The 23,609-nt window shown below is 40.0% G+C and overlaps 2 protein-coding genes across 6 annotated transcripts in view; one reads left to right on the top strand and one right to left on the bottom strand.

Annotated features, from left to right (window-relative positions):
* Nucleotides 1-23,609, bottom strand: part of Ten-a (tenascin accessory) — a 561,949-nt gene that overhangs the window by 304,083 nt on the left and 234,257 nt on the right. For 2 of the 4 annotated variants that reach the window (XM_071780081.1, XM_071780080.1), the window contains exon 3: nucleotides 5,206-5,264. The exons of the other annotated variants lie outside the window; for them this stretch is intronic. The gene's annotated coding sequence lies outside the window, so the exon portion shown is untranslated. The remainder of the gene's footprint in view (nucleotides 1-5,205; nucleotides 5,265-23,609) is intronic. 4 annotated transcript variants of the gene reach the window in all.
* The window catches only part of LOC139814095 (uncharacterized), a 248,087-nt gene that overhangs the window by 92,246 nt on the left and 132,232 nt on the right, over nucleotides 1-23,609 (top strand). For both annotated transcript variants that reach the window (XM_071780085.1, XM_071780084.1), the window contains exon 4: nucleotides 9,692-9,774. In XM_071780085.1, the coding sequence (XP_071636186.1) occupies nucleotides 9,692-9,774 (83 nt within the window). The remainder of the gene's footprint in view (nucleotides 1-9,691; nucleotides 9,775-23,609) is intronic.

Raw genomic sequence — 23,609 nt, 5'->3', positions numbered from 1 at the left:
CTGTAGTCCCGAAGAAGATTTGAGATTACGCGAAAATCCCAGCACTTGGCTAAAATTGATCTAAACGCGGCCGTCATTCATCCCCTCCCGGATCGAATAGATAGCACGATGAAGAAAATTGCACGGCAACGGCGCGACGGCCTCCGTGGCATTTTGCGGTGCAGAATGTCAATTAAACGGCGTGGCCGATTAACCATAACCGAAACCTCGACAAAGGCTGGAGCGTGCACGGTTTCGCACTCCGGCGGGTTCATCACGCGATAATTTATATGGTAATTCCAGGGACGTAATAAGTCCCCCTCGGCAAACTCCGGTTGCCACTACATACGATCCTCCGGTGCGGCCGCGGCGTCCTGCGTTGACCCCGGCGCGGCGTTCCATCGGGAGAGGATGGCCTGCCATGTACACATCATTACTAAAAGCGGTCATCGATTCATCGGAGTTCGACCACCGGCCGTGCCCACCGACCGATCCGTCGTGGTAGCGCGTCGATGCATAGACAAGCTGACGTATATTGTATATCTATATGTATGTACATGTAATGTGTGTAATGTATGTATATATATATATATGTATATATATATGTATATATGTATATATATGTATAATGTATATGTATATACATATATGTATATCCTATGCGCCAACGAGAACGTGTAGGCGCATCCATTGTCAAATTTTCCCACTCGCGATCGACCGTGCGGGATTTAATTAACACCATCTCGTTAACTTTTGTCGCGACCTATCGTGCCCGGCCCGGTGTTATCTCTCACGAAGATGAGCTTGCTTGCTCAATCAAGTGGATCGTTTATATCGACGAATTAACGATATGCATTGTCCTTTTTCCGCTGTTTAGTCCCCACTCACGAGAATTTGCATGTCAATAAATGTAAAGTATCACATTACATATCTTTATTTTTTTATATATATACTTGCCATTAATTACTTTAACATTTATTTTCTGAAAACATTTTTTTGTGACGAGAAAATTTACACGTTGCAAACTTCAGAAGAAATTATTTCTACCAAATAAATTTATTTCTGTATTTATTAGTTCATAAATATTATAGCTTAGTCATGTTTTAGCGTCATGTTTTCTATATATAATAATTTGTTGATTAAGATGAATCTGCTTCTAGATGACTCTTCTCTCTCTTTCTCTCTCTCCCTTTCTCTCTCTTCTCCCCCTCTGCCTCCCTTCACTCGCCATTTCTTTCTCTCTCTTTCTGATAGAAGAGTTTAAAATATATTTCAAAATCTGTCGCGCGATTGATGATGATTCATGGAGACGAGATAGAAGTTATTAAAAGCGGTGATAATCGATGAGGATGGATGGCATTATAACATTACAGTGAAGCGGTTTACTCATAAATTTTGTTTGCCCTGACAAAATCGAAAAACCGCGAGGCATCACCAGGGCGTGAATATATTGACACGAATGTGGCTCCAGCATCAGAGCAGTATTTATTTTCCCGGAAATTTTTAGCACGGTGAGCAGGCACACAAGTATCGAATAACCATCACATGTATGTGGCACTCAGATCTTTTTGTAAACAAATTATAGATGTATCACCTTCAAAATTCCGAGAGCATATTTTTGCTCGTTAGCATTAGTCAGGACTGTGTATTAATAATTTATTTTATGATTCCATCAATATCTTATGTATTTTAAATCTCTATTTATGTCGGATAGCGATTCATACGGAAGCATTTTATTCTTGGCAATGAACAGAGATTGATCTGTTAATAATTTAATATTTTGTGTCATGAACAAAGATTTTCTATATACTGAACAACAAAAAGATATACTTCTTGTTGCAAATAAAACGGTGCGCGAAATGAAGAGTAATGCTCGCGTAGCTCTAACAACGATAAAGGGCGAAAGAGATGCGCTCGGAATAAGAGGAGAAAGAGAGAGAGAGAGAAAGGTAATGATTTCCGTTTAATTTACTTCGAAAGAGAGCTTCCACGTGTCATAGACTGAGTGCTATCGAAAGTTCAAAGTAGCAGTCGATAGAAAGCAAACGGGTCCATCGCCGCGCCGTTTATAGACGTTCTCGTTCGAGATCAGAGAAGGAAGGCATCGGATCCTAACGACCGTTCCGTTCGATTGCAGTGATTACAAAGTCGATTGTTAGCGACTCTTTGAAGCTCAATTATTCTTGGTAATGACTCTTCTATTTAATTACAAATATACGTACGTAGCCAGCGTGCATCGCGATCTTGAAAGTGATCGTGCTTTGGAATCGGAATGTCGAAATAACCGGGGCATCGGTGCAAATACAATCTCGAGGAAAAATATCTTATTTCAATGAGCAAGGAGTATCGCGCTGGTCGCAGTATAAACTGATAAAATTCTCCATTGCGAATTTCCGTTTTTATCGAAATCGCGGCAATATGCAGGTTAACTATTGCCGATAGGTAGGTATCCTACGATAGATACATTAAGGTACTCGATACTCTCTATTGCGTCCCACACTCCTGCCTCGCTCTTGCTCCGTAATCTACGATGTAGTTTCGTCTTCATTTGCCAAATGGTCGGTAAATCCACCCTATGCGACGTCGTCACTGACTGCAGGAAAGGCGGTTTAGCATCACGGCATCCAACCGTCGCGGGGGCGTTACGATGAAACTTAACTGCGATGTAAACCCACTTTGGCTCCGTTGGATGCTGCTAGATGAACGTCGTTTCTCACTAACACGAAGTCGCACGAACCATTTAACGATTCTCCGGGTGGGATTACGTGTCGCGCAATCGTCGACCCTGATCTGTTTTTGCAGGCTCGCGAATGTGGGAGATTTGTCTCACGACGTTCAGCCAAATTGCAGTGTGTTAGTTACGATTGTGAAGTATAGACGTTTGTGTGTAAACAGCAATTATTGACAGAAGTCATTCTTTATTTCACTATTACGCATATATAATACCAATTTTTTAAGAATTATAAATATAAATTTAACATAATTTTTTTTAAGCTTTCTTTATTATCAGTAAATTGTAAATCAAAGTGAAATTTATTGTTTAATTACAACGCTGTTATCTCGGACGCAACTGAAATAAACGTTCAAATGTGAATGACGATTCCCCAATGAGTCGAATACTTCCAGTCCCATGAGAAATAATTAATTTTTGCAATAATTGCAACATAATACGATAACGGAAAATACGGATGTAGGTTTACCCCGAAGCTTTATATGTGCGTAATAAAGTTTTATGAGCGAAGATAAATAATTCATATGTATATATATGTATGTTTAAGAAAAATTGGAATAATATTATGCAACCAAAAATAGACAGGCAACATTTGACTTTTTAATACATAGAGAGATACATAGAGTTCGATAAAAAGACAAAATCTATCGGATATCGTCGAAAAAGAAAGCACGAGGTCCCCAAGACTTTCAGACTGTCACTTTTCCGACCTGCAGAAAACAACATTCTTGAAACGAAAGACTAGTCGTAGAAATTGGATTGTCCTTCGAAAGCCCCTGGGGTGTCATGCGTAGGAACGCGGGATGATTCATTCAACACTACATCCGTGAAATGTTCTGAAACGTTCTACAACCCCGTAGAAGAGAATAAGCTATAAATAGAAACGAAATTCCGCACGTGTTGGTAGATTTCCGCGAGGAAATTTTACGGGCCGTTTAATGCACTCTCGCCATCTAAAACATTCAATGCATTCTACCCAGATTCATATCGGAATTGTGCATATCTTATGCACACGTTGCAACAATGAGATTTAAGTAACATCATTAAAGATTATTTCTCTCTTGCTTATTATTACATTAAACCATGTGATTCTCTCTCTAATACGGAAAATCTAGATTGCAAATTATATTTTGCAATTATGAACAATTGGCACGCATAAATGATTTATCATGCTTGCTCTAATTTGCAATTGTGCTAAACAAAGTGACATAAGTTCGTGAAAAAACGAATATATACAAATTACTGCGAATAGCAGCGCATAGAAAGGCCGAATAGATATTTCAAGTGTAACTTTTCTTAGCAAATACATCCTAGGAATACTTCTAATTACAAATCGCCCCGATCACTCAAATTAAAAAGCTAGCCAACAAAAGTAAATAAAAGTTAGCGTTTGATGGTAGTTCGTTTATATGAACTTTTCTCATTATTTTGTTTAGTAGAACGCACTGTTGAAGTTGGATTAAACATTTTAGGAACACACTCTGTGTACTAATCATGGATGTAACTCTCAATACTCATTCGCGCAGTTGTATGAGAATAAGAAGTTGTTCTTTACAATACAATTTATAATATTATATATACATTTATAATATTATTATAAAATTGACGAAACTATGCGATAGAATTGTCACATGAGGATTTATATCTTTCTGTTCTTCAATCGCGACTAAATGCTTCCACCATGCGCGCTTTTACACCATCTTAATTCCGTCGCTTCAAAAAAATTCTACAATTTTTTTCTCTTACTTCTTTCCGGCATTAGAGCATTCACCGGAACGCTTTTGCAAAAAATAACACCGGCGGATGCCGGGATAAACTCGCGTCGTAGCGCAAATGTAAAATGACATGAACATTAAATAAAGCCCAGAATAGCGACAACATTCTGGGCGTCCTGCAAAGCTTCTTAGATAGAAGTAAATTGTAAGTCTCTTACCCGACTGGTCAACGCCGTAAGCACTTTCGTTTGGTCGGCAAAAACAGCTTGAAGCGTAAGGAGATTAGAGTCGTTATGGCGTCAGCCGGGGACAAAAGTGGAGGAAGTTTCATGCGAAAGTCGCGACCCTCGTCTAACGTTTCACCATCTCTCCGCGACGCAAACCGTGCAAAGTGACGGAAAGCCGGCTACCGCTACAAAAGAATCACAGTCGGGATGTACTAAAGTACAAGTTGCGTAACGGTGCAGACGACGTTGAGCCCCCGCGAGAAAGGAATAATTCACGCGACAAAAATACGAAGAAAGTCTCGCTGTGTCGCGGTACGAGGGTAAAAGAATCTCTCTGCACGATGAAACTCAATTCGGATTTCTTTATGCGTTGAAATGAGAAGCTCTTTATTAAACGCAGTTCTGATTATTGGAATTCATTGTAATTAAATCAACTGCGAACGCCGTTATTCTGTTTATATTTTCGTAGGGTTGACTAAAAAAAAAATCTTTAATTTCTAGAACTAAATGCCAATATCTATATACATAGATACATTAAACGTTAGGTACTTACAGTGACACGTCAGACTAGTGGTCAGAATTTGCTTATTAGCGTCCGCGTGTTCAGCAGAGCTGAAAATAAGAAATAATAAGGTTATTATTGACTGTAACTAACACAGCGTAGTTAATTTACTTGAAACAATACCGTTTACTGTATCATAAAGTAAAAGTAACAGCTTGCAATCATTTCTGTTCTAAGCAATTTGTTACTTTAACATTTATTCAATTATATGCGCAATGACACAAACATTTAATAATTACAAAAGTACAGATAAATCTCAATTTATGCGGTGCTCGAAGATTAACGCAGTTGTTTCTTAGAAAGCACCGCAGGAATGCTTGACTAGATATGTATGCAAAGCGACTCGCGTTTTATTTCAGATGTCCGTGTTGCTTCCACACGCTATGTAGTAATCTACAGAAAGATAATTTTAATATGTAATATTTTTCATATTCAACATCAAGCGTATAATTCTAAAAGAACAGAAAAGAAAAGAAAAATAAATAAAAAAATAAATTTAAATTTTTTCGCGAAACCACATATTATTTTAAATTACCTATCATTAAAAATATCGAATATATAATATTTTTAATGGATTGTTGTTGTTGTTAAAAATTAAATATAAGTATATGTCAACGCGTAGCCGATGCAGAAATAAAAAATTAATTTAATTTTATATTTTTTTAGTTTTTTATATCTCGGCATATGATAAATGGTATGTCAGGCAACTCTCAAACGCGGGATAAATGTCTCGGATAACTCGTTCGTGGCGGGGTGGTGCATGTTTAATGCCGGAAGTGGCTCGACTCCCAGGCCCCCGCCCGCCCCGTCATCCTCTCGCAGCGGTTTCCGCAAGCTCCGTAGGGTCATTAGCCAACCATTCATTATGCAACTGCGAGGCAGTATTGCGTCAATATGGGGGCGGCAGATTGTTGGCCCAATCGATAACAATGCGCCGTGTTTACCAGCCGGATAATCAACAGACGCAGCTTCTGCTGCCTCGCCTCCGAAGACCAAGCAAGTGGGAATTACGGTCCGCTTCGCTCCGAATGATATTGCGTTCCGGAAGTGTTACCTTTCCTCGTACCTCTCTACCCGCCGGCGATCCGGCGATCTGGCGACGTCGATTCCAGCCATCTCTCTATCTCGCAAGTGCTATTCAGCTAGAAGCGAGTACGATTGCGAGCTCACCGTCTCTAAATGGTACACATGATCGAAAAGCTGTTCGGATTTGTAGCCTAATCGTACAGATATACTCAGGCGATCCAATTATTCCGATATGATTTTCCACTTCGTAATTTACACGGCTGAAGTAATTCGGACGCATATACATCGGCTTTTGTGTGTATACATAAGTAGACTGTAATGATTTTCTAGAGAGTTGATACATTAGCATAATGTGTTCAGCTATGTATAACAATAATATATGGCAATTCCAACAGATATTTTGACAACATATAGAATCAAAAGCTGCGATGCAAAATCAGTAATCAAATTGATGATTCGAGTTTTAGTCGCATTAAACTCGCGTCATATATCGCTGCGTACGACAAGCTATGCATTTCGATGCGTTCGTTACACGAGCGTCTGCTTCGATCGCGATCGCGGAACGGTCGAGCGCGTTCAATCGCGCCCAACCAAGCCGTGCTCCATACAAGTTTAACGTCGTCTGTGAAACGGTCAGGGTGGAGGAAAAGAGGCGCCGGAAGTACGGGCGCCGTGAGATGAAACGTTGTCGGGCGCGATATTCCCGCGCGTAGGACACACCGGTTCCCTTTGATCTAAGTTGCCGGGGAATGCGCGGGGCGAAGGGACAGGGTGCGTAGCTGTCGCCCAGGAAGTTGGGGAGTAATTTGCTTAGTTGGATTAGATTGTGAATTTTGCGCCGCGATGTTTGAGCCGCCGTTCATCTCGCCGCGTTCTCCATCGCAACCCTATTCCTCTCCCTTTTCCGTTCCTCTCACCGGTCCATCGTCATCGATCCTCCTCGTCCTTTCGCGCTCCGTTGCCGTCAACCTTATAATTACAGTACCATCATCTTCAGAGACGGGCTTGCCAATTCATTGCCCGACGGAAATACGCACTTTGATCCGGCAAGAAGCGGGTATTAGCTGGTAGGATAGGTCATCGAAATCCGCGACGGTGCGCAACGTTAAGCGCCATCGCCCCGGATAATGCAGACGCTCCCTGATTTCGCGTGCTTTGATCTGCCAGATAGAGCTGGGCTAGGGCAATCGCGATCAGCGGAATCGTGCAACCGAGAAAATATTAATTGGTCGTCAAACGGAGTATGAACGAATCATACGACACCATGAGACATTTGCAATTGTATGATGCAAACGTCGACTATAGACAATAGTGATCTAGCATTAAAAATGTCTACTTGTGTGTTTTGCAATCTGTAACGTCGAGTAACTTTATATCTTGCCATTGACTCAGTTTGCATTTACTTTATTTTGATTAGAGCGGAAATTATATGTTCGTAAGTTATTCATATCTCGTATGTACGTTAGGAAATCACGATTTCCAAGAAAACTCGACTTCTCCTAAATCGCGCATACATATATATGTGTGTATGTCGGTGTACGTAAGGGAGGAAGAGAGAGCCACTTTTTTCAAATAATCATACGGATTTTACCACGATGATTGGTTACTGGAAGATCGGTCTCGCGGCCCGACCCAAATACCATTAGCGTCGAATTATGCGCGGAGCTTTCGTGATTCGCGTGTAGATCACGATACCGGCAGACGCGTACGTGTGCACCCAATGGGCGCAGCGGGTGCACGCATGCAGAGAGTCGGATATAATCTCGTCGAAACGGTGGTATAGCGTTCTGTATGCAAGCGCGTTCGGTATATCTGTGAACGGCGCGGCCCGGCTCGGCTCGGCTCGACGCGACGTGGCGCGGGGGGATGCCTAACGGCATTGCGAATCCTATACAAGAGACTTCAGGCACGAATGCCGGATCAATGTTTTATCGATATTGCAGCAGACGCAGCGTTGATGTACGTCTCGAGTCGGCGATACGTATATTGCGCGTGCTTTCTGCCGTTTGCAAGAGGATTTATGGATTAGCGTTTGTTTATCGTCGCCCTTGCTACGATTTTCCCCGTCGGCAGCTCGCGCTTTTTTTACCCGCGACGATCCGCAGACGTGGAGAAGGGCATTAAAATGGGAACGATCCGAGAAAAAGCGGAGAAGGCTCGATACACGCTGTGCATGTTATGTCGCGATTCCTCTTCATGTCTTCCATCTTTCTTGCTTTCGATCTTTAACCGGCTGAAGTATATCCGGGAAGTATGTATATCCGGGGACGATACGCTCGAAAGATGAACATTATCCATTTTTTAAAACTCTTACTAAAGTTAGGATATTATTTATCCGTACGAATGCGAATAATTAAACCTTTTCTCTATATAAATAAATTACATTACAAAACTGTGCTATCGCGAGATATATATGACACGAAGAAAAATGGAACAATTTCGTGATCGTAAAATGGAAAAAATTTGCCCGGCGAAGAAGCAACAGAATTTCCGTAATGGGCGGAGGAGGCACGAACGAAACATGTTAGTAGACAAAGAAGCGATGTGCCTAGCTCATGGTTGGGGCCATGCATGAACGCGCGCCTAGAATCCGCGATGTCGACAGCAGAGAAGGTAGAAGATGCGAAGGAGAGTGGGGACCAGAGAGGTTACTGCCGTCAGGAAACTTTTGTTTAAAATTGGAATTCCTTTGCGGCTCGTTGGGACTAGGAATGCAGATGGGGGCGGAGGCGACGAAAACCATGAGTGGGCGAGACGAGGTCGCCGGTGGAACGGAAGAAATGCGGGTGGCTGAAAAAGGCGACGTACGATATTGTTTCATCATAAAGGAAAGCTCCTTGCTCGCGATGGAAAGCTCTTAAGGAGCGACGCCGTCAGAACTTAAGCGCGTGTTGACGCAACTTCTTACGTAAACATTTTGTTAAACACTGCGGATTTTCTCGCTCGGGCTATTTTCGTAAATTAGCGCAACGCACGCCGTCGCATATCAATCGTTGTACAACGATTGCCGATAACGAGTGACGTAAACGAGTAGTAGTAATAGACAGCTAGTAGTATAACAGCCAGTAGTAACAGACAGGCAATAAACGGACTAGTAACGGATGGTTATATTTTAATGCTTTATTTAATGGCTTGAATTTAATAACAGCCACGTGGGTATTTTTATACTAATTATTTATGCTAATTTACATAGTTCTCGTTAAGGTTATCGTGCAAATTTTTGTATTGCAGTTTCAGCGAGAGTGAATGAGATTCGTGACTTATTTGAGTTGCGCGGAAATTTATACATCTGCGATAAGCATGTAACAATTGAACAATTATGTGTTATTTGGCCGAATACGGTAATCGTTTAATTAATTTGCAGGTATCTCACGTACGCCTGGAATCATGTTCCTGCTACGTGTGCCACTACGTGGCTAAACGCATTAACCCATAATTATCGAAATTACAGACCCGAGCGGCAGCCAACCGTGGAGTCTCCTCACCGCCGCGCCGTCTCCCAAGATTCCCTCTCGGCCTACTGTGGATACTTAGGTAAGTATACTATCTCGCTAATTATTCGAACGCAACCGCAGCTTCCACGTGATGCTCCTTCTCCCGCGCTGGGTTTGCGAACTTAAGAAAACGCCAAGCGGATTACGACTGCGGCTTGATCATTTAAAGAAATTCACTTAGCAAAGATCTTTTCGTGGCGAACCGCGTAATTAAGTTCACGCGCGATGCGACCATAAGAATCCGAATTGCTGTTTGCGTACGAGCGAGTTTCAGGAATGTCGAAAACGCGCAAGTGGCGAATATTTTCGAGGAGGGGTGGCATCTGGCGTAGTTTTAAACGCCTTTAATTTGCAGTTGGAACGACGTCGCGAAAGGGATGATGTCTCTCGTTGGAATTTCGCATCGGAATCGATCGTCCGGAACTATGAAATATCGCTATCGACAATGACGTATTTCATTTCGCCTGTCAATTTTTTTTAAAGGCAAGCATCACGGATATCGACGACCTTTCAATGGAATAACGGATCTCCCGCGAGAAAAAAAAAAGAAATTCCGTCGCGTTGCAGCCGAGGTGTAATTGCGGCTGCAGTAAATACTTACCCCGCGCAGCGGCAATATACAAACGCGGGAGCAAGAGAACCGATTAGAGAAACACGGTATAATTAGAAAAAAGTTTTGTTCCGTTTTGCGTTGAAGTCTATTTATGACACAACGCGGCAATGGCGATTCATCTCGCGGAGCGACATTGTCCCCGAACACTGACGGGTCCTAATCCGTATTAAATTAATCTTACGAAAAGACCCGCGTAAAGTACGAAAACTTAGCCGGCCACGGCGAACTTTTTCTATTAGGAATTATCTAGATCCCGGAACACCGCTTATTTCCGTCTAGAAAGTGTTTTATTTGTTAATGCTAGGCCGTCTTATCATACTCGTTATTATTCAAGAGTCACGAAGTACCGCGTACACGCGATCGTTACATACCGTAAAATGGTCTCTCGGAACGGTACTTCCTAGCCGGACGGCTTCTTTCAAAGTTCGGCATTTTTTTGAAGCGTTGGCTATTACACTTTAGAAGATTCCAACAGTTTTTCTACCAATAAGATCTTTAATAATATAACATCTCTAATGAGACATAAGATTTCTGATAAATATCAAATAGAAAATATTATGGTTTTATAGTATTTGAAAATATATAAATGGAATAATAATTTACATGGATAAATTGAAACTATCATGCAACAGAGATATCTAGAACTTTCACATCTAGAACATATGAGATTGAAATAGCATAATGTGTTGAAATCACACACACACATTAAACGCGATTAAGTCTATGATAAGTATAACGAATAGTGTGCTAATGTGGATGTAGGTGAATTTTTACTATTACTTCCAACAGAGAGAGTTTTGCCCCCTCTCTCTCTGCTAAGTGTTTCTCCAGACTTTTATCCTGATGAGTTCTGGACGGGGTGTGGTTGATTCTGTCAAGAAAATTTACTAGCGATTCTGACGTTCATAGCAATTAGATAAAGTAGGTGCATAAAGTTTCTTCGATTCGACTCGTAACGAGGGTACTTTTATGATCTGCTAACCCGCTAAATACTAAAGGTTGTACGGAATATCTTAATTTACTATATTCTTAAGAATCTTTAAATATTATTTACAATATATTATAATATAGAAATGCAAATAATTATATTTGTAGAAGATATTAGGTATTATATACACATAAACATATTTATATATTTGCATAATATTGTATTGTTAAAATTTTTGTACTATAATCTCTCGTTATCGTATGAAAATTACAATTAATTATTCGTTATGCATACGAATGATCGTGTGTTTATTTTATTTTTCTCTAATCGGTACCGACGATAGTTACGTAGCGCAAATAAAATACCGCGAAAATTATGAATTTGCTTGCAATAATACTCAATTCTTGTCGCCATAATATAATGATCATTCTTACAAAATTTATGCAATCTTATTATTATATATTATAGTAATTCTTAGCCGTGTTCTAAAATAACACTTTCACGTATAACATGCTCGCGCAATGACAAGATTCCAAGAAGTATTGGAAAAAAAAACTAATTTTTTTCTACTTCAATCCATCTATTGCATATTTTGAAAAATTGATTCTTGAAACAATAGCAACGCGCGGGTGAAACGTGGCAGGCAAAACACTGTAGTTCACGCGTACGTACACGGCAGTTCGACGAAAGTTTGGTTTCCGGGCGCGCTGGCACTCCGGCGTGGAACTTTATGCTAATTCGACGCGACGACTGTACAACATTAATAGAAGTCCAACTACTCGCCATGGTAGCGGTTCCCACGAGCGCAGACGAGCGCGTTGCGCGATGTCTCTTGTGAGGATGATGGACCAAAGTCGAGAGGATAATGCATCGATTATGCAGTCCTCGCTTCTGTGATCGTTCGGGCAGTTAAAAGCGACGACCGATCAGATAACCGCGCACATTACACGCAGACTAATACTCCGTAATGGTCCGTAGGAATGATGAAACTCGAAACTGGCTTAACAAACAACCGATTTGAGTCCGCATTGCGTGCGTCTTACCTAGATAAACTTAGGTTTACGTTTGTGCGGAGAGAAGCGTGAACAACGAAGTCACAAGGGTTCCTCGCTACAGGCGTCACAACTCATCCTAATTACATCTACCCTCGTTTCCGGATTCTGGGGGCTTCCCGTCAGGAGAGTACACTAGTACTTAATTAGTATTGCCTACCGGACCTACCGGCGCTGCAATTGAGACGTTTAACTATATTTCCGTTCCGGGGAATTATTATACTCCGATTTAATTGCGTTAGCAATTACTTTTTCCGCGAACAGAAAGGATTTAGAAATTAATATATCTTAAATCTTTGCCTCGTTAATTCACAAAGATCCATTGAACCGTACAGTTTTAATATAAAAATACATTAATATAATATATCATTATTCGAAAACGTATGTATTATGATATTATAACGCATATTAAACATAGAAATTGCGTTAAGCATGCTGGAAATTAATATCGTATAGGGCACTATACCATATCTTTTCGCGAACGATTTACTAATTAACCTATCCCTTTCGTGTAAATTGATACCGTTTGACGCCCAGCCTATCTTTAAATTTAATTGTAACAAATCCGGCGTGACTAACGAGCAAGTGGTTGTCTGGTTGTCTGGTCTGAATATATACGGTGCGTCGAGGAGCACAGCGCTCCGGTTTCGCAAATCATTTATAACCCAGCATTAAAAGATCTTAACGCTCGTGTAGCGTAAAAAATGAACAGGCCGACCGAGTCGGGCCCACTAGCAATTTCGTCTCCCCGGGACATTCTTTCTAATTACCAGAGATTTATTAACGTTGTCGCTGCACAATCCACTTCTTGCATCCCGTGCCACCTCCTGCGCGCTTCCCTTAAGCAAGTTCACTCTGCCCTATCCCGTGACGATCATTCCTAAAGTAATTGCTCTTGCCGTGGTCTGAGCTAAAAATCGCAGAGACGCGAAACTTTCGTTTCTCTCAACAGAGCCATAGTTGTTTTATTTTCTACCTCCGTTATGTTCTATCAATTTAATATAGCAGCGTTTTGTACATACCTGCTGCAAGCAATAATGACGTGTTAAAAGCGTCACTTGTCTTTAATGGTTGTGCTCCTCATTTTTAATTACCTATCAGAATTATAAAATCTAATTCTCCTCGTGCTAATTTGTTTTCTAAATTTAATTCGTACTTTGGATCTAGAATATATTATATGAGATATTTAACAATCGTATATTTTGATTAAAAAATCGATTGTCTTTATTCGCATCATTAAAATGATTTACTTTCTGAAAACAATTGAATATCGGCTTATTGAGTATATAATAATGCGAATTGAAATGATAAAAGCGTACAGTCTTGTTAGAATGTAAGTAAGAAGGCAACACGCAGGCTAAGCAGGACTAACCGAGGTACAAGGGTATTTCGGTGTAATGGGGCGAACCCTATTTGATACTTAACAACTTTCGTGGTTTGGGCTTTTCTTTATCTCCCTACTTCACCGTGTCAACGAGCTGTGAGTTTTAAATATGTTGCAAATTCTCGAAAAATCTCGCGACTGTTTCAAAATATTTTTTACATTATAGAATATATAATAGCAATATAATATGATATGATAATATAATATAACAGTAATATATTATATTCATGCGCGCCAGTGTGCATCTGTATCTATTTAATATCAAATTTTGTTTTCATTTTTTTATACATACATATATATATATATATACAATTATCATCAAGTATAATATACCTTAATTATATTATACTCCGTGACTAATTCAGATAATATACCAATTCTGTGTTGTAGCTCAAATTACATTATATTATAAATTATGTATTTAGTATAACCACATATTCGCTGTAATGCGATGTTGGACGCAACACGGCTTGATGATGACGTGGATGCTGTCATGTCACCTGTTCCAACTAAATTTGTATATTATCTTGATTCGTGCATCTGAAATGGTTGTCCAAATTAGAAATAAGTGACTTATTATCTTGTAAGTTAAGTTGAAAAGATTATTTCGCGAAAAGATACGCATCTTCGTACCATCGAGTTTCAGATTTTAACTCACGGTAGCTCACTGGGGTGAGGCCGGATGACGGAGAAAAATGGGCAGCAATTTTCTTCAAGGGTAGTCCGACGAACGCAAAGTAAGAAAGTCAAATTGTTAGGTACGTTCTTAAAATCACAGATGAATCGAAATTGAAGGGAGAAAGGAGAAGAAAATGAGTGATGACTCCGTTAAATAATCTGAAAAGGGAAACAATTTCTCATATTTCATAAGATAATAACGTAATTTTCATGGAAATTGCATTTTCTTTCAAAAGCAATATGTATAGGTATTATAAATATATTGCGACTGATTAATTAGTACAGAATTTATTTTTAAATAATTTACTTGAATATTAAATGCACCTTTAAGAAAATTAAAAAGACGCTTTCACATGATCAGGATACATGTCACAATATCCGGTTTATTTTAACAAAATATAAAGTCAATTTCTTATAGTCGCATTATTCTTCAATTATTATAAAATTATCTGTCAGTTCCATTCGCGCGATTCATTTTGTGCTACAACTTATTTTCTGTTTGTCTTTCTCTACCTCTCTTCGTGTCCCATCGTCTCTTTATTTTCCGCATTGAGGGTGACTGATTAAAGAAATCCACGTCAGATACTCGCATCTTGGACAGAACGCCTGTCAAAAGGTTACGTTAATTGCCTCGCACGTGATTGATTAACGTTTTGATCCTATTAACTATTGAAAAAGATTAGAGGGAGGTCCTCTCGAGTGTAGATAGATAGTTCCAACGAAATCTGATTATGTTTCTATCGCGAGATGAAAAATGATTCTTCGCGTTTCAGCAAGCACGCGTTACGTCAAATTGTAATGAACTGCGCATGGCTCGACAATCATTCATGTTACGCATAACAATATTAATATGAAATGATTGCTTAGACATATTCTCGAATGCTATGAAAAAAAAATACTATGAAAAAATTATTATGTTAATGTTTAGAAAGACTGCTTCGAATTATCTTTAAAAGATGAATAATTGGTAATATATACAAAAATGTTAAGAATATTATTGCCTTTCTACGCAAAATAGAAATATACGCCCATTTAACAGTTACGTTGCAATATAATCGGTAATACGAACAGAACAATGTAGTCAAGGGGAACGACATACTTTGCATGAGAATACAATCAGTGCAATTCAGCTGGTGCAGACACGAAGCATATCACTATGAAATCAGCTTCATAGTGATATGTTTCTACCATATATACCGTAGATATCGATAAATTACGTCAACGATTGAGAACAGCAACGCGCATAGGCTAAAGAGAAGATGTATAAATTATATATAGATTCAATTTATCCCACCAGTTTTACACCAAGCAAGTAATTTGTTTTATTATTGTCACACGCAAGAACACTTTCATTCCCGAAGAGAGAAACTCTATTTTCTAAGGACTGAAATATTTGTGTAGCCGGATTTTAATGAACGCAGATATCGTTACCGTAATCGTCGTATTAATAGACAGCGGCAATTAAAACTTGTGAGAAATGATTTCGCCGACGTATAGCGATATGCCCCCATGTCTGAACTTCATTCAGCGTGTCTAGAAAAGCCTTGAATTCTCGGCTCTGCGCGAGTTATGCGAATTGATACCGGTAATTAAAACTTTCCCCGATCGTGCCATGATTGCGCCGTAAATGCGAATCGCGCGCGCACGCGCACACACACATATGCGCATGTATACGCACATTCTTGGTATGCGAGATTAAGCAAATACTATCATCTGCAACTTATATAACATTTATTTCTTAAATATGTATAGTGTCTAATTCGATTTTATAATTTTTTAATGGCGATCAAATTAAAACGCATTACGTTAACGCATTGAACACCATTTTTATGAATATTCGAAATGGAATTATTAGTTTTTTCAGGTCCCGTGTAATATAAAAAATTATGCGCGCGCACGTTTGTGCTAACATACGTCGCAAATTTGCAATCAGAACGCTTGAATAAAATATTTTCATGCCTGTGAACGCGTAGATGGTGATATGCCGATCATAAATCCAATTATAGGTGAACCTGTTCGCGATGACGTCACATCCATCCTCCGGCGACCCTTTCCCTTGGTCTCGATCGGATAACAATTACGACCGCCTATACTACCACTATGCTCACCTAGCGCCATCGATATCTCATTCCTTTCCTTCGCCCCGACACCCCTTTGACAACTGACCAACACCCCAGAAAGCTCTCCCTTATTTCGCACTTACGAGATCCACTTCTGCGTTCCGCATCACAAATATTCTTTTGTTGTTGAAAACAATAGCGATATCCGACTGAAAAACGTCGTCCATAATATGGTTTCAAAATCTAACATCAGCACAATAATCTTTGAGCTCTTCGTACAGAATTATTGATATTAAATCGCACACTTTACATAATCATCGTGAGACAATTTCCTTGCAAGATGTACTAGATCCAATAAAAACTTATGATTATGTAACAATCTGATAATAGATAAGCATTGAGGATCATATCGTAACGTGACACATGTAAGACTGTATTCATGATGCGTGAAATTGCACGGTGCATGAAATTATTGATGAGACCAGTGAGAATATTAGTAATGTGATAATGGGACGGGCTTGTGTCTAAGTATAGATGCGTGCAGTAGGAGACTATTGACTGACTGCACGATAATAGACACGCTGGATAATGTTTAATGGCAGAGATGTATAAAACTGCACATTTAGCGTAATACGCAGCAGTTATGGTAAGATATAACTATTAGGTTGGTCATATAAATTGTATGTTTATTAACTCGCGGTGAGCACGCGATGAGCTTTAAATGAACGAGCATGAAAAATTATTTTTTTTTCGCAGCAAAAGCATATATCATTTCATAACTTTAGATGCCCTTGTAAACATTGGTTTAATTTTATTAATATCTTATGTGTCGAATATATACAGATATTCCATGTAGCAATACTGTACAGATGTGTTTGAATTATATGAGAAGATTACATTCCGTCAGAGCTGCAATGCTTTTTAGCTCCGTCGGGATGTCGCGGCTAAGAGCGATAAACCGGCGGAACATCACAAATTGGTATTAGCGGGCAATCGAGCACGAAATAAACAATCGCATTTAAACGTACATCTCTGCCACGAGCCGCCACCGTCCATTTGTCAGAGAATATCACATTTTTCCACTCGGCCGGGCACACAGTACCAAGGACCCCGCTCGCCTGTGTGTGGCCCGGTCGCTGTTAGTGCGCGCGTGTGTATCATAAAATAAATCGCGGCAAATAAAGGAAGCGCCAAGGTACAGAGATTCTCTTTCTCTCTTTCTCTTTCTCTCATTCTCTCTTTCTCGCTTCTCGCTTGCCTTCTTTTTCTCTCGTCAGCGACATTCCCTCGCGCCATCTCGATTCTGTCGACGTCCCGCGAAAGCCGACTTCACCGACGAGGAGTCTGAGATACACGAAGCCGAAGGAAGCCGAAGGAAGGGGCGAGAGAAGGAACTAGGGTGAATCCACCTTCGCATCCTCACTCTTTTACTCCGGGGTGGATGTGGTATTGTACTCTCTTACGGTATTTCTAATAACTTCTTCTTCTTCTTCTTCTGCTTCTCCGTCCCGCTTCTGCTTCAGGCTCGTCCCCGCTGTCTTGCCTATCTCCACCGTCTTATCCACCGGTCCCGCTCTCGCGTACCGCTGTTCTTATACACCTCCACCCCAGTCGCCGCTTTCTCTTCTTCTTCCCCATGTCTGGACTTCACAATGCCAGCAGTAATCCGACACCGTCGAGCTTCTCTCTCTCCTCTCTCGTTCGTGTTCCCACACCCTCTCCTCCACCAGCCCCCTTGCTTATCATCCCTGAGTTCCCTCTGAACAACAATTACTCCGCCATATTGTCCGCTATCCTATATCGTAAACGAAAGGTTGGAGGTCGAGTAAAACGAACTCGAAGGACAGGAGCGATGGATGGGTGGACGGATAAAGATGGAGCGCCGCCGTAGGATCAAGTTTTTAATCACTCTCCAATGTCAGTGGAAAAAGAAATGCGAGGAGTTTCGAGCCGCGCGCGCGCACCCCTGTCTTTTTGCGCTACGTTCTCAGGCGAGACATAAGTATCGTCACTCTTTCTCCGTATTGTTTTTTAGATTTATAAAAAAACAGCACGCGTGAATCAACGGCATTTCAGCTTTTTACATCGAGATCTTTTTATTCTTATTTTAAAAATATAATTAAGATAAATTCATAAATCTCTCAATTTCAGGAAGATAAAAACACATAAAACACACATAAAAACGTATTTTTATTAAATACGTTTAAGACGTAGGTTTTACATATTTCTATAAGTTCTTGTGTTTTCTTCTTCTTCGATTCGACTCGGTGTGTCGCAATATTATCAGCAACCTTAACTGACAGTAGAGGTTCCTTAATATACTGAATGGCATACTATTTTGACATTGAGTAATAATAATAATTATCTTGTGCGCTGTAAAGGTAAAGGTAGACTTGAGTCATCTAAGTAAGCCTTATAGACTCACGCGTTTGCTCTCATTTGCATTGACATCGACATTGACAACATTCTGTGTAATGTGCAACAATTAAAATAAGTACGGTCTTGAATGTTTGATGTTATAGCAACCATTGGATGTGCCATTAGTCAGTATTATTCAACAGTACAATGTCCTCAATCGTTATCGTCTTATTCGCTTGATTTACTTTATGTGCCTATCCATGGGTAATGCCCGCTACCTTTTCATTCTCGCATCCTTCTTGGTAGTATATCGAATGTTATCTATAAGTAGAAAATGTAACGGAAATGCATTACTTACAATTTATAACGTCCATAATATTCTTTATTATATGCACGTTTTTGTCGTATTAGTGAAGTATATGTGCGGATAACTTCTTTGGCATACGATTATATATTTTATTATTTGTATTCGCAAATTGCACATTTGTTAGATTGTTATATGATTTATTATCTACTAGCAGGATAAAATCAATACGGATTACCTACATCAACTTATTTTGTTGTTTTTAAATTTAAAATCGAGACGAAAAAATGACATAACGACACCGTTAAAAATAGACGAGCTTAACTCGGAGAATGACATTGTCTCTACGTAATGTAACACGGCGAAAGCTTTGAAATGCGATAACGAGTGTCTCGCAACGCTTGCATCGTACTTTGACGTATACATAATGCAGAGTGTAGGTGAAGACAGAACGATAATGATAACCCGGGAATAAGACACAATGGGAACGTCTATAGCATCGAGGGTCTATCTTCGCCTGCGCGCGCACCTGTCAGAACCATCGGCCATTCCTAGCCTTCTGTCATGCCTTCTTATTGCAAGGTGTCAGGCCGTTATACACGAGAAAATGGCTCGGCACGACTGTCACTCACTCCTGACGTCTGACCCGACTTCGTCGGCGACCGCCGTGGAGGGTGCAGGAACCTCACATTTACGACTGGAAGTGCCGGCACGAGCTAAGACACGTGCAGGAATATCTGCAGCCGTGAAATCGATATTACGGAACGACGGGGTTCGCATCCGAGCTTTTACGAGCAGCGACGCAGTAAAATACGGCACACAAAATCGTGCACCAGCAAGTTCACCCCCCACGAGCGCTCGATTGATCGCGCTCGAAGCGTTTGGTATCCAAAAATTACTTCATCAGTGCACAAGAAATGTCCCTATTCCCTGTCTCGACAAACAAACAACATCATGTTACTCAAATTTAAGTAATTAGTCATATAATTCAGTATATACCGGATAAATGCAGAGTTAAATGTAAGATTTTCTTAACTAAATGCATCGCTAAAAGTATTAATTTTATTGTTATTAACAGTTTTGTGGTAAATCGTGTTTATAAACTATCAAGATTGCTGAGCATTTTGGGGAAATTATCGGCGAACGATTACATAAACAGCAACGGATGTTATTGGTGCGTTACTACGGCAAAAATTACTGGTAACCCCATCGCTCGAGTTTCACCCCAGTGCACAGTTTGCAGAGGGCTTCCCGATACTCTATCGGCAAAGCCACCCTTTGCTGCGAACCATCCTTCCTTACCGACTACCTCGAGTAAAACTACCTCTGTCATATAGGGGTAGGACACCGACGTCGGTACACTACAGGTACACTACAGGGTGCGGGATAATTCGCAGGATATTCCTACCTGTTTTATCCTGCCAGCAATTTTACATCTCAGATATTTATTTGAACATTTATAAAGAATACATGCTTATTATTTTCTTTATAGAGAATCCAATATCTCAAATTCTTCAATATTTTCATTTCATAATAAATTTATTAGACGATGATTGTTAACGAGCTACAACATTCTGCCGATTCTGCAAATTTGCATTCAGGAAATTTCGATAAAAATTATTGGATAATAGAACTTCTTATTCCAATTATTTCAGCGACGCAATCAATTTATTGGAACTGAAGCACTCAGGAAATGTAACAGTCATGCATCTAGATCTTATAAATTATTAACTTCGTTTTATAACAGTTACCAATCGTGTGACAATATGACGTTCCGTAATTGTGCCAAATATAAATTTTTAAGTTATTACATAACACCGTTGTTTGAAATGATGCGGTAAATGGTACCATTCTCATGTACGGTCGCATTCTTATGTAAGCAGCATGGGTTTCAAGTTTTCAGGTCAAGAAAACTTGATGCCCGAGAAGAGTAGCCAATTCTACCGCTGATGAACTACTACGTGATATGGGCTTCTAATACTACGAATTCTATGTAGCTGCTGACAAGACACTTTCCTATATCGAAAATTTACTAGCGACTCTTTGATATAATACGCCTTATTATAATTATTCAAAATCTCTATACCCGATATATATCAAATGTATTGCCAATGTTGCTATACATTAGTGATTATGTATAATAATTTTTCTGCTGAATGATCCTAAGAGATGCTTATCGACGAAATAATACCTTGTAATTCTCTTATGTATGAAAATTTTATACAGAAAGATTTTACGTAATAACGAAATGGTAATAATGAAGGTACATGCATTCCGCGGAAAGCAGTGCATTTAGGAGAACGCATTATATACATATTACCTAGAGATTTTATGCGCGAGATAGTAAATGAGGTCAGACAAATGCAACCATTTAAAATGTAGTCAGCTATGAAGGTAATTTATAAAAAATTAGTTTAAAAACGGATTTTGCGATATTTATTATCATTAATAATGACAATCTTTAAACGCAAGCATGCATAAATATATATGTGTTGTGTATGTAAATCTCTAAAATATAATAGACTATATAAATTCTTAAATATATAAATTATAAAAAATACATAACTACTTTGATCGAAATAACACAAATCGATAATGTAATTACTTTTAATTGGATGACTAGTAATTCGTCGTTTTCGTTCCATTAATAATGGCCATATTAACCGAGTATCAAAATACTATGGAGCGTATATAAATAGCGATTTGGATTTCCATCGAAATGCACGGCGCGTTTGCATGGCATATTCATCACAGTTTTCGTAATATCGAATAAGAGAGGGAACATTACGCTCGCATAAATATAAATAATGTATCAGCTCGAATGCTTTATCCAATCATCTTGAATGCTGCAGGATATTTGGAAATCATTGCACGTTTCATCGCTAGAACATCTAGGGTCGGTCACCCAGAATGTCATCTATATAAGTTTCGCATATTCCTCACATTTCGAAAATCTCAAGAGCCCAAAGGGTCCACGAATCCTTTTTCCACCATCCGCGGTGCTCCCGGTATCGTTCTGGATTTCCATCCGGTATCGTGGATTGTTTTCGGTCAACCTGGGTAGATGGTAGAAAAACGCGCAGACTCGACGCGCCATATTGAAATTTACATACGTATCCGATGTACATAAGGTGTACCTATCGGCGTGTGTACCTATATTGGCGGTGGAGTGGGAAAGGTCTTAGGGTCTCTATTGGATTACAGAACAAGCGGCTAGCACTCAAGCCCCGCAACCCCCCGTCTTGCTCGGGGCAAAGTAGTTTAGCTTTGGAGTATAGCCTTACCCATCTAGCCTTAGCTTGCCTGTCCATCCGTTACGTTATGTATCCAAGATCCACCCTAACATCGTGTATCGCTCTCTTTCTTTTCCTTTCGTACCTCTGTCTCCCTCCGTTCCTTTTCCCGCTCCTTTGTGCGTCGCGCACGTGACCGTCCCATACAGGTAAAGAAAATAAAGGAGCGGCTCCTTCATCCCAATCTGCACCTTTATAGGACACGTGTGTATACGACTATACGAATATAGTCCATCCCGTCGAATCGTGTGTGTACCTCGTCTTTCCGGATTTTCGTCCGAAGACTTCTTTCTCAATACGTTCTCGTAAAGATGTTACCCTCAAGTTTGCTATGTATTAAATTTTACCAGTGATAACATCAAATCTTTAAAAGTAATACGTTTTTTTATTTACATAATGAATTTAGACCTTTTTTTTTAAGAATCTCTTACATGAAAAAGATTACAATAAGATTACAATAAGGATATTTATCAAATAAACGAATTAGCATATATTATGATTCGAATTATATCAGATCAAGGTAACGGGAATAAATTACAACTGCGTTTATTTTAATATGAAAATAAAACAACGCAATATAGAATTCTCTGCTCAATGAGTAATTTATATCATTATGCCGACTTCGCGTAGCGACTCACGTTAGCGATTTGAAGCACATGTACATACTTGGGCATTTTCGTGCAATTCGTCAGCGGACGTGCGTCTCGACGTTGTTTCGCGCCACAGAAATATCATTGCTCGCAGGTAACGAACACCGCGGCATCGTGTTACGTCGTTAAATTAGCGATGCTACTTTCCGTTCCGACAGGAAACAAGTTGCCACGGTTGTACCGGATTTACGTTTTGCAGCCAGCGGCCGCGCGCGTTACACGGTCACTAGCAAACAACGGGTACAACTTGACCCAAATACTCGAAATCGTTCCCGTCTGTCGGACAGAGGCTGGATGGAAGTTAGAGAACATTGGTACGCCGGCGGCGCGGTCGCGGGGTGTGTATTCGTATGTATGTACACTTGCGCTTGGATAGCGGAGAGCGCGGTGTTATTAAAGTAGTAAATTTCATCCTCGCCAGGATATGGATTAGATTCCGCGTATATGCTCGCCGGCCCGAAACGACGGTACGTCAGAAAACAAAGTAACGTCCTATTGTTTCAAAGAACAAGAGGGCCGAGAGCCACTCTGGCGTGCGCCGCGCCGGCACAGCTA

This window comes from Temnothorax longispinosus, chromosome 6, assembly GCF_030848805.1.
Source record: "Temnothorax longispinosus isolate EJ_2023e chromosome 6, Tlon_JGU_v1, whole genome shotgun sequence".
Classification (NCBI taxonomy): Eukaryota; Metazoa; Arthropoda; class Insecta; order Hymenoptera; family Formicidae; genus Temnothorax; species Temnothorax longispinosus.
This window is presented reverse-complemented; position numbering and strand designations above follow the sequence as displayed.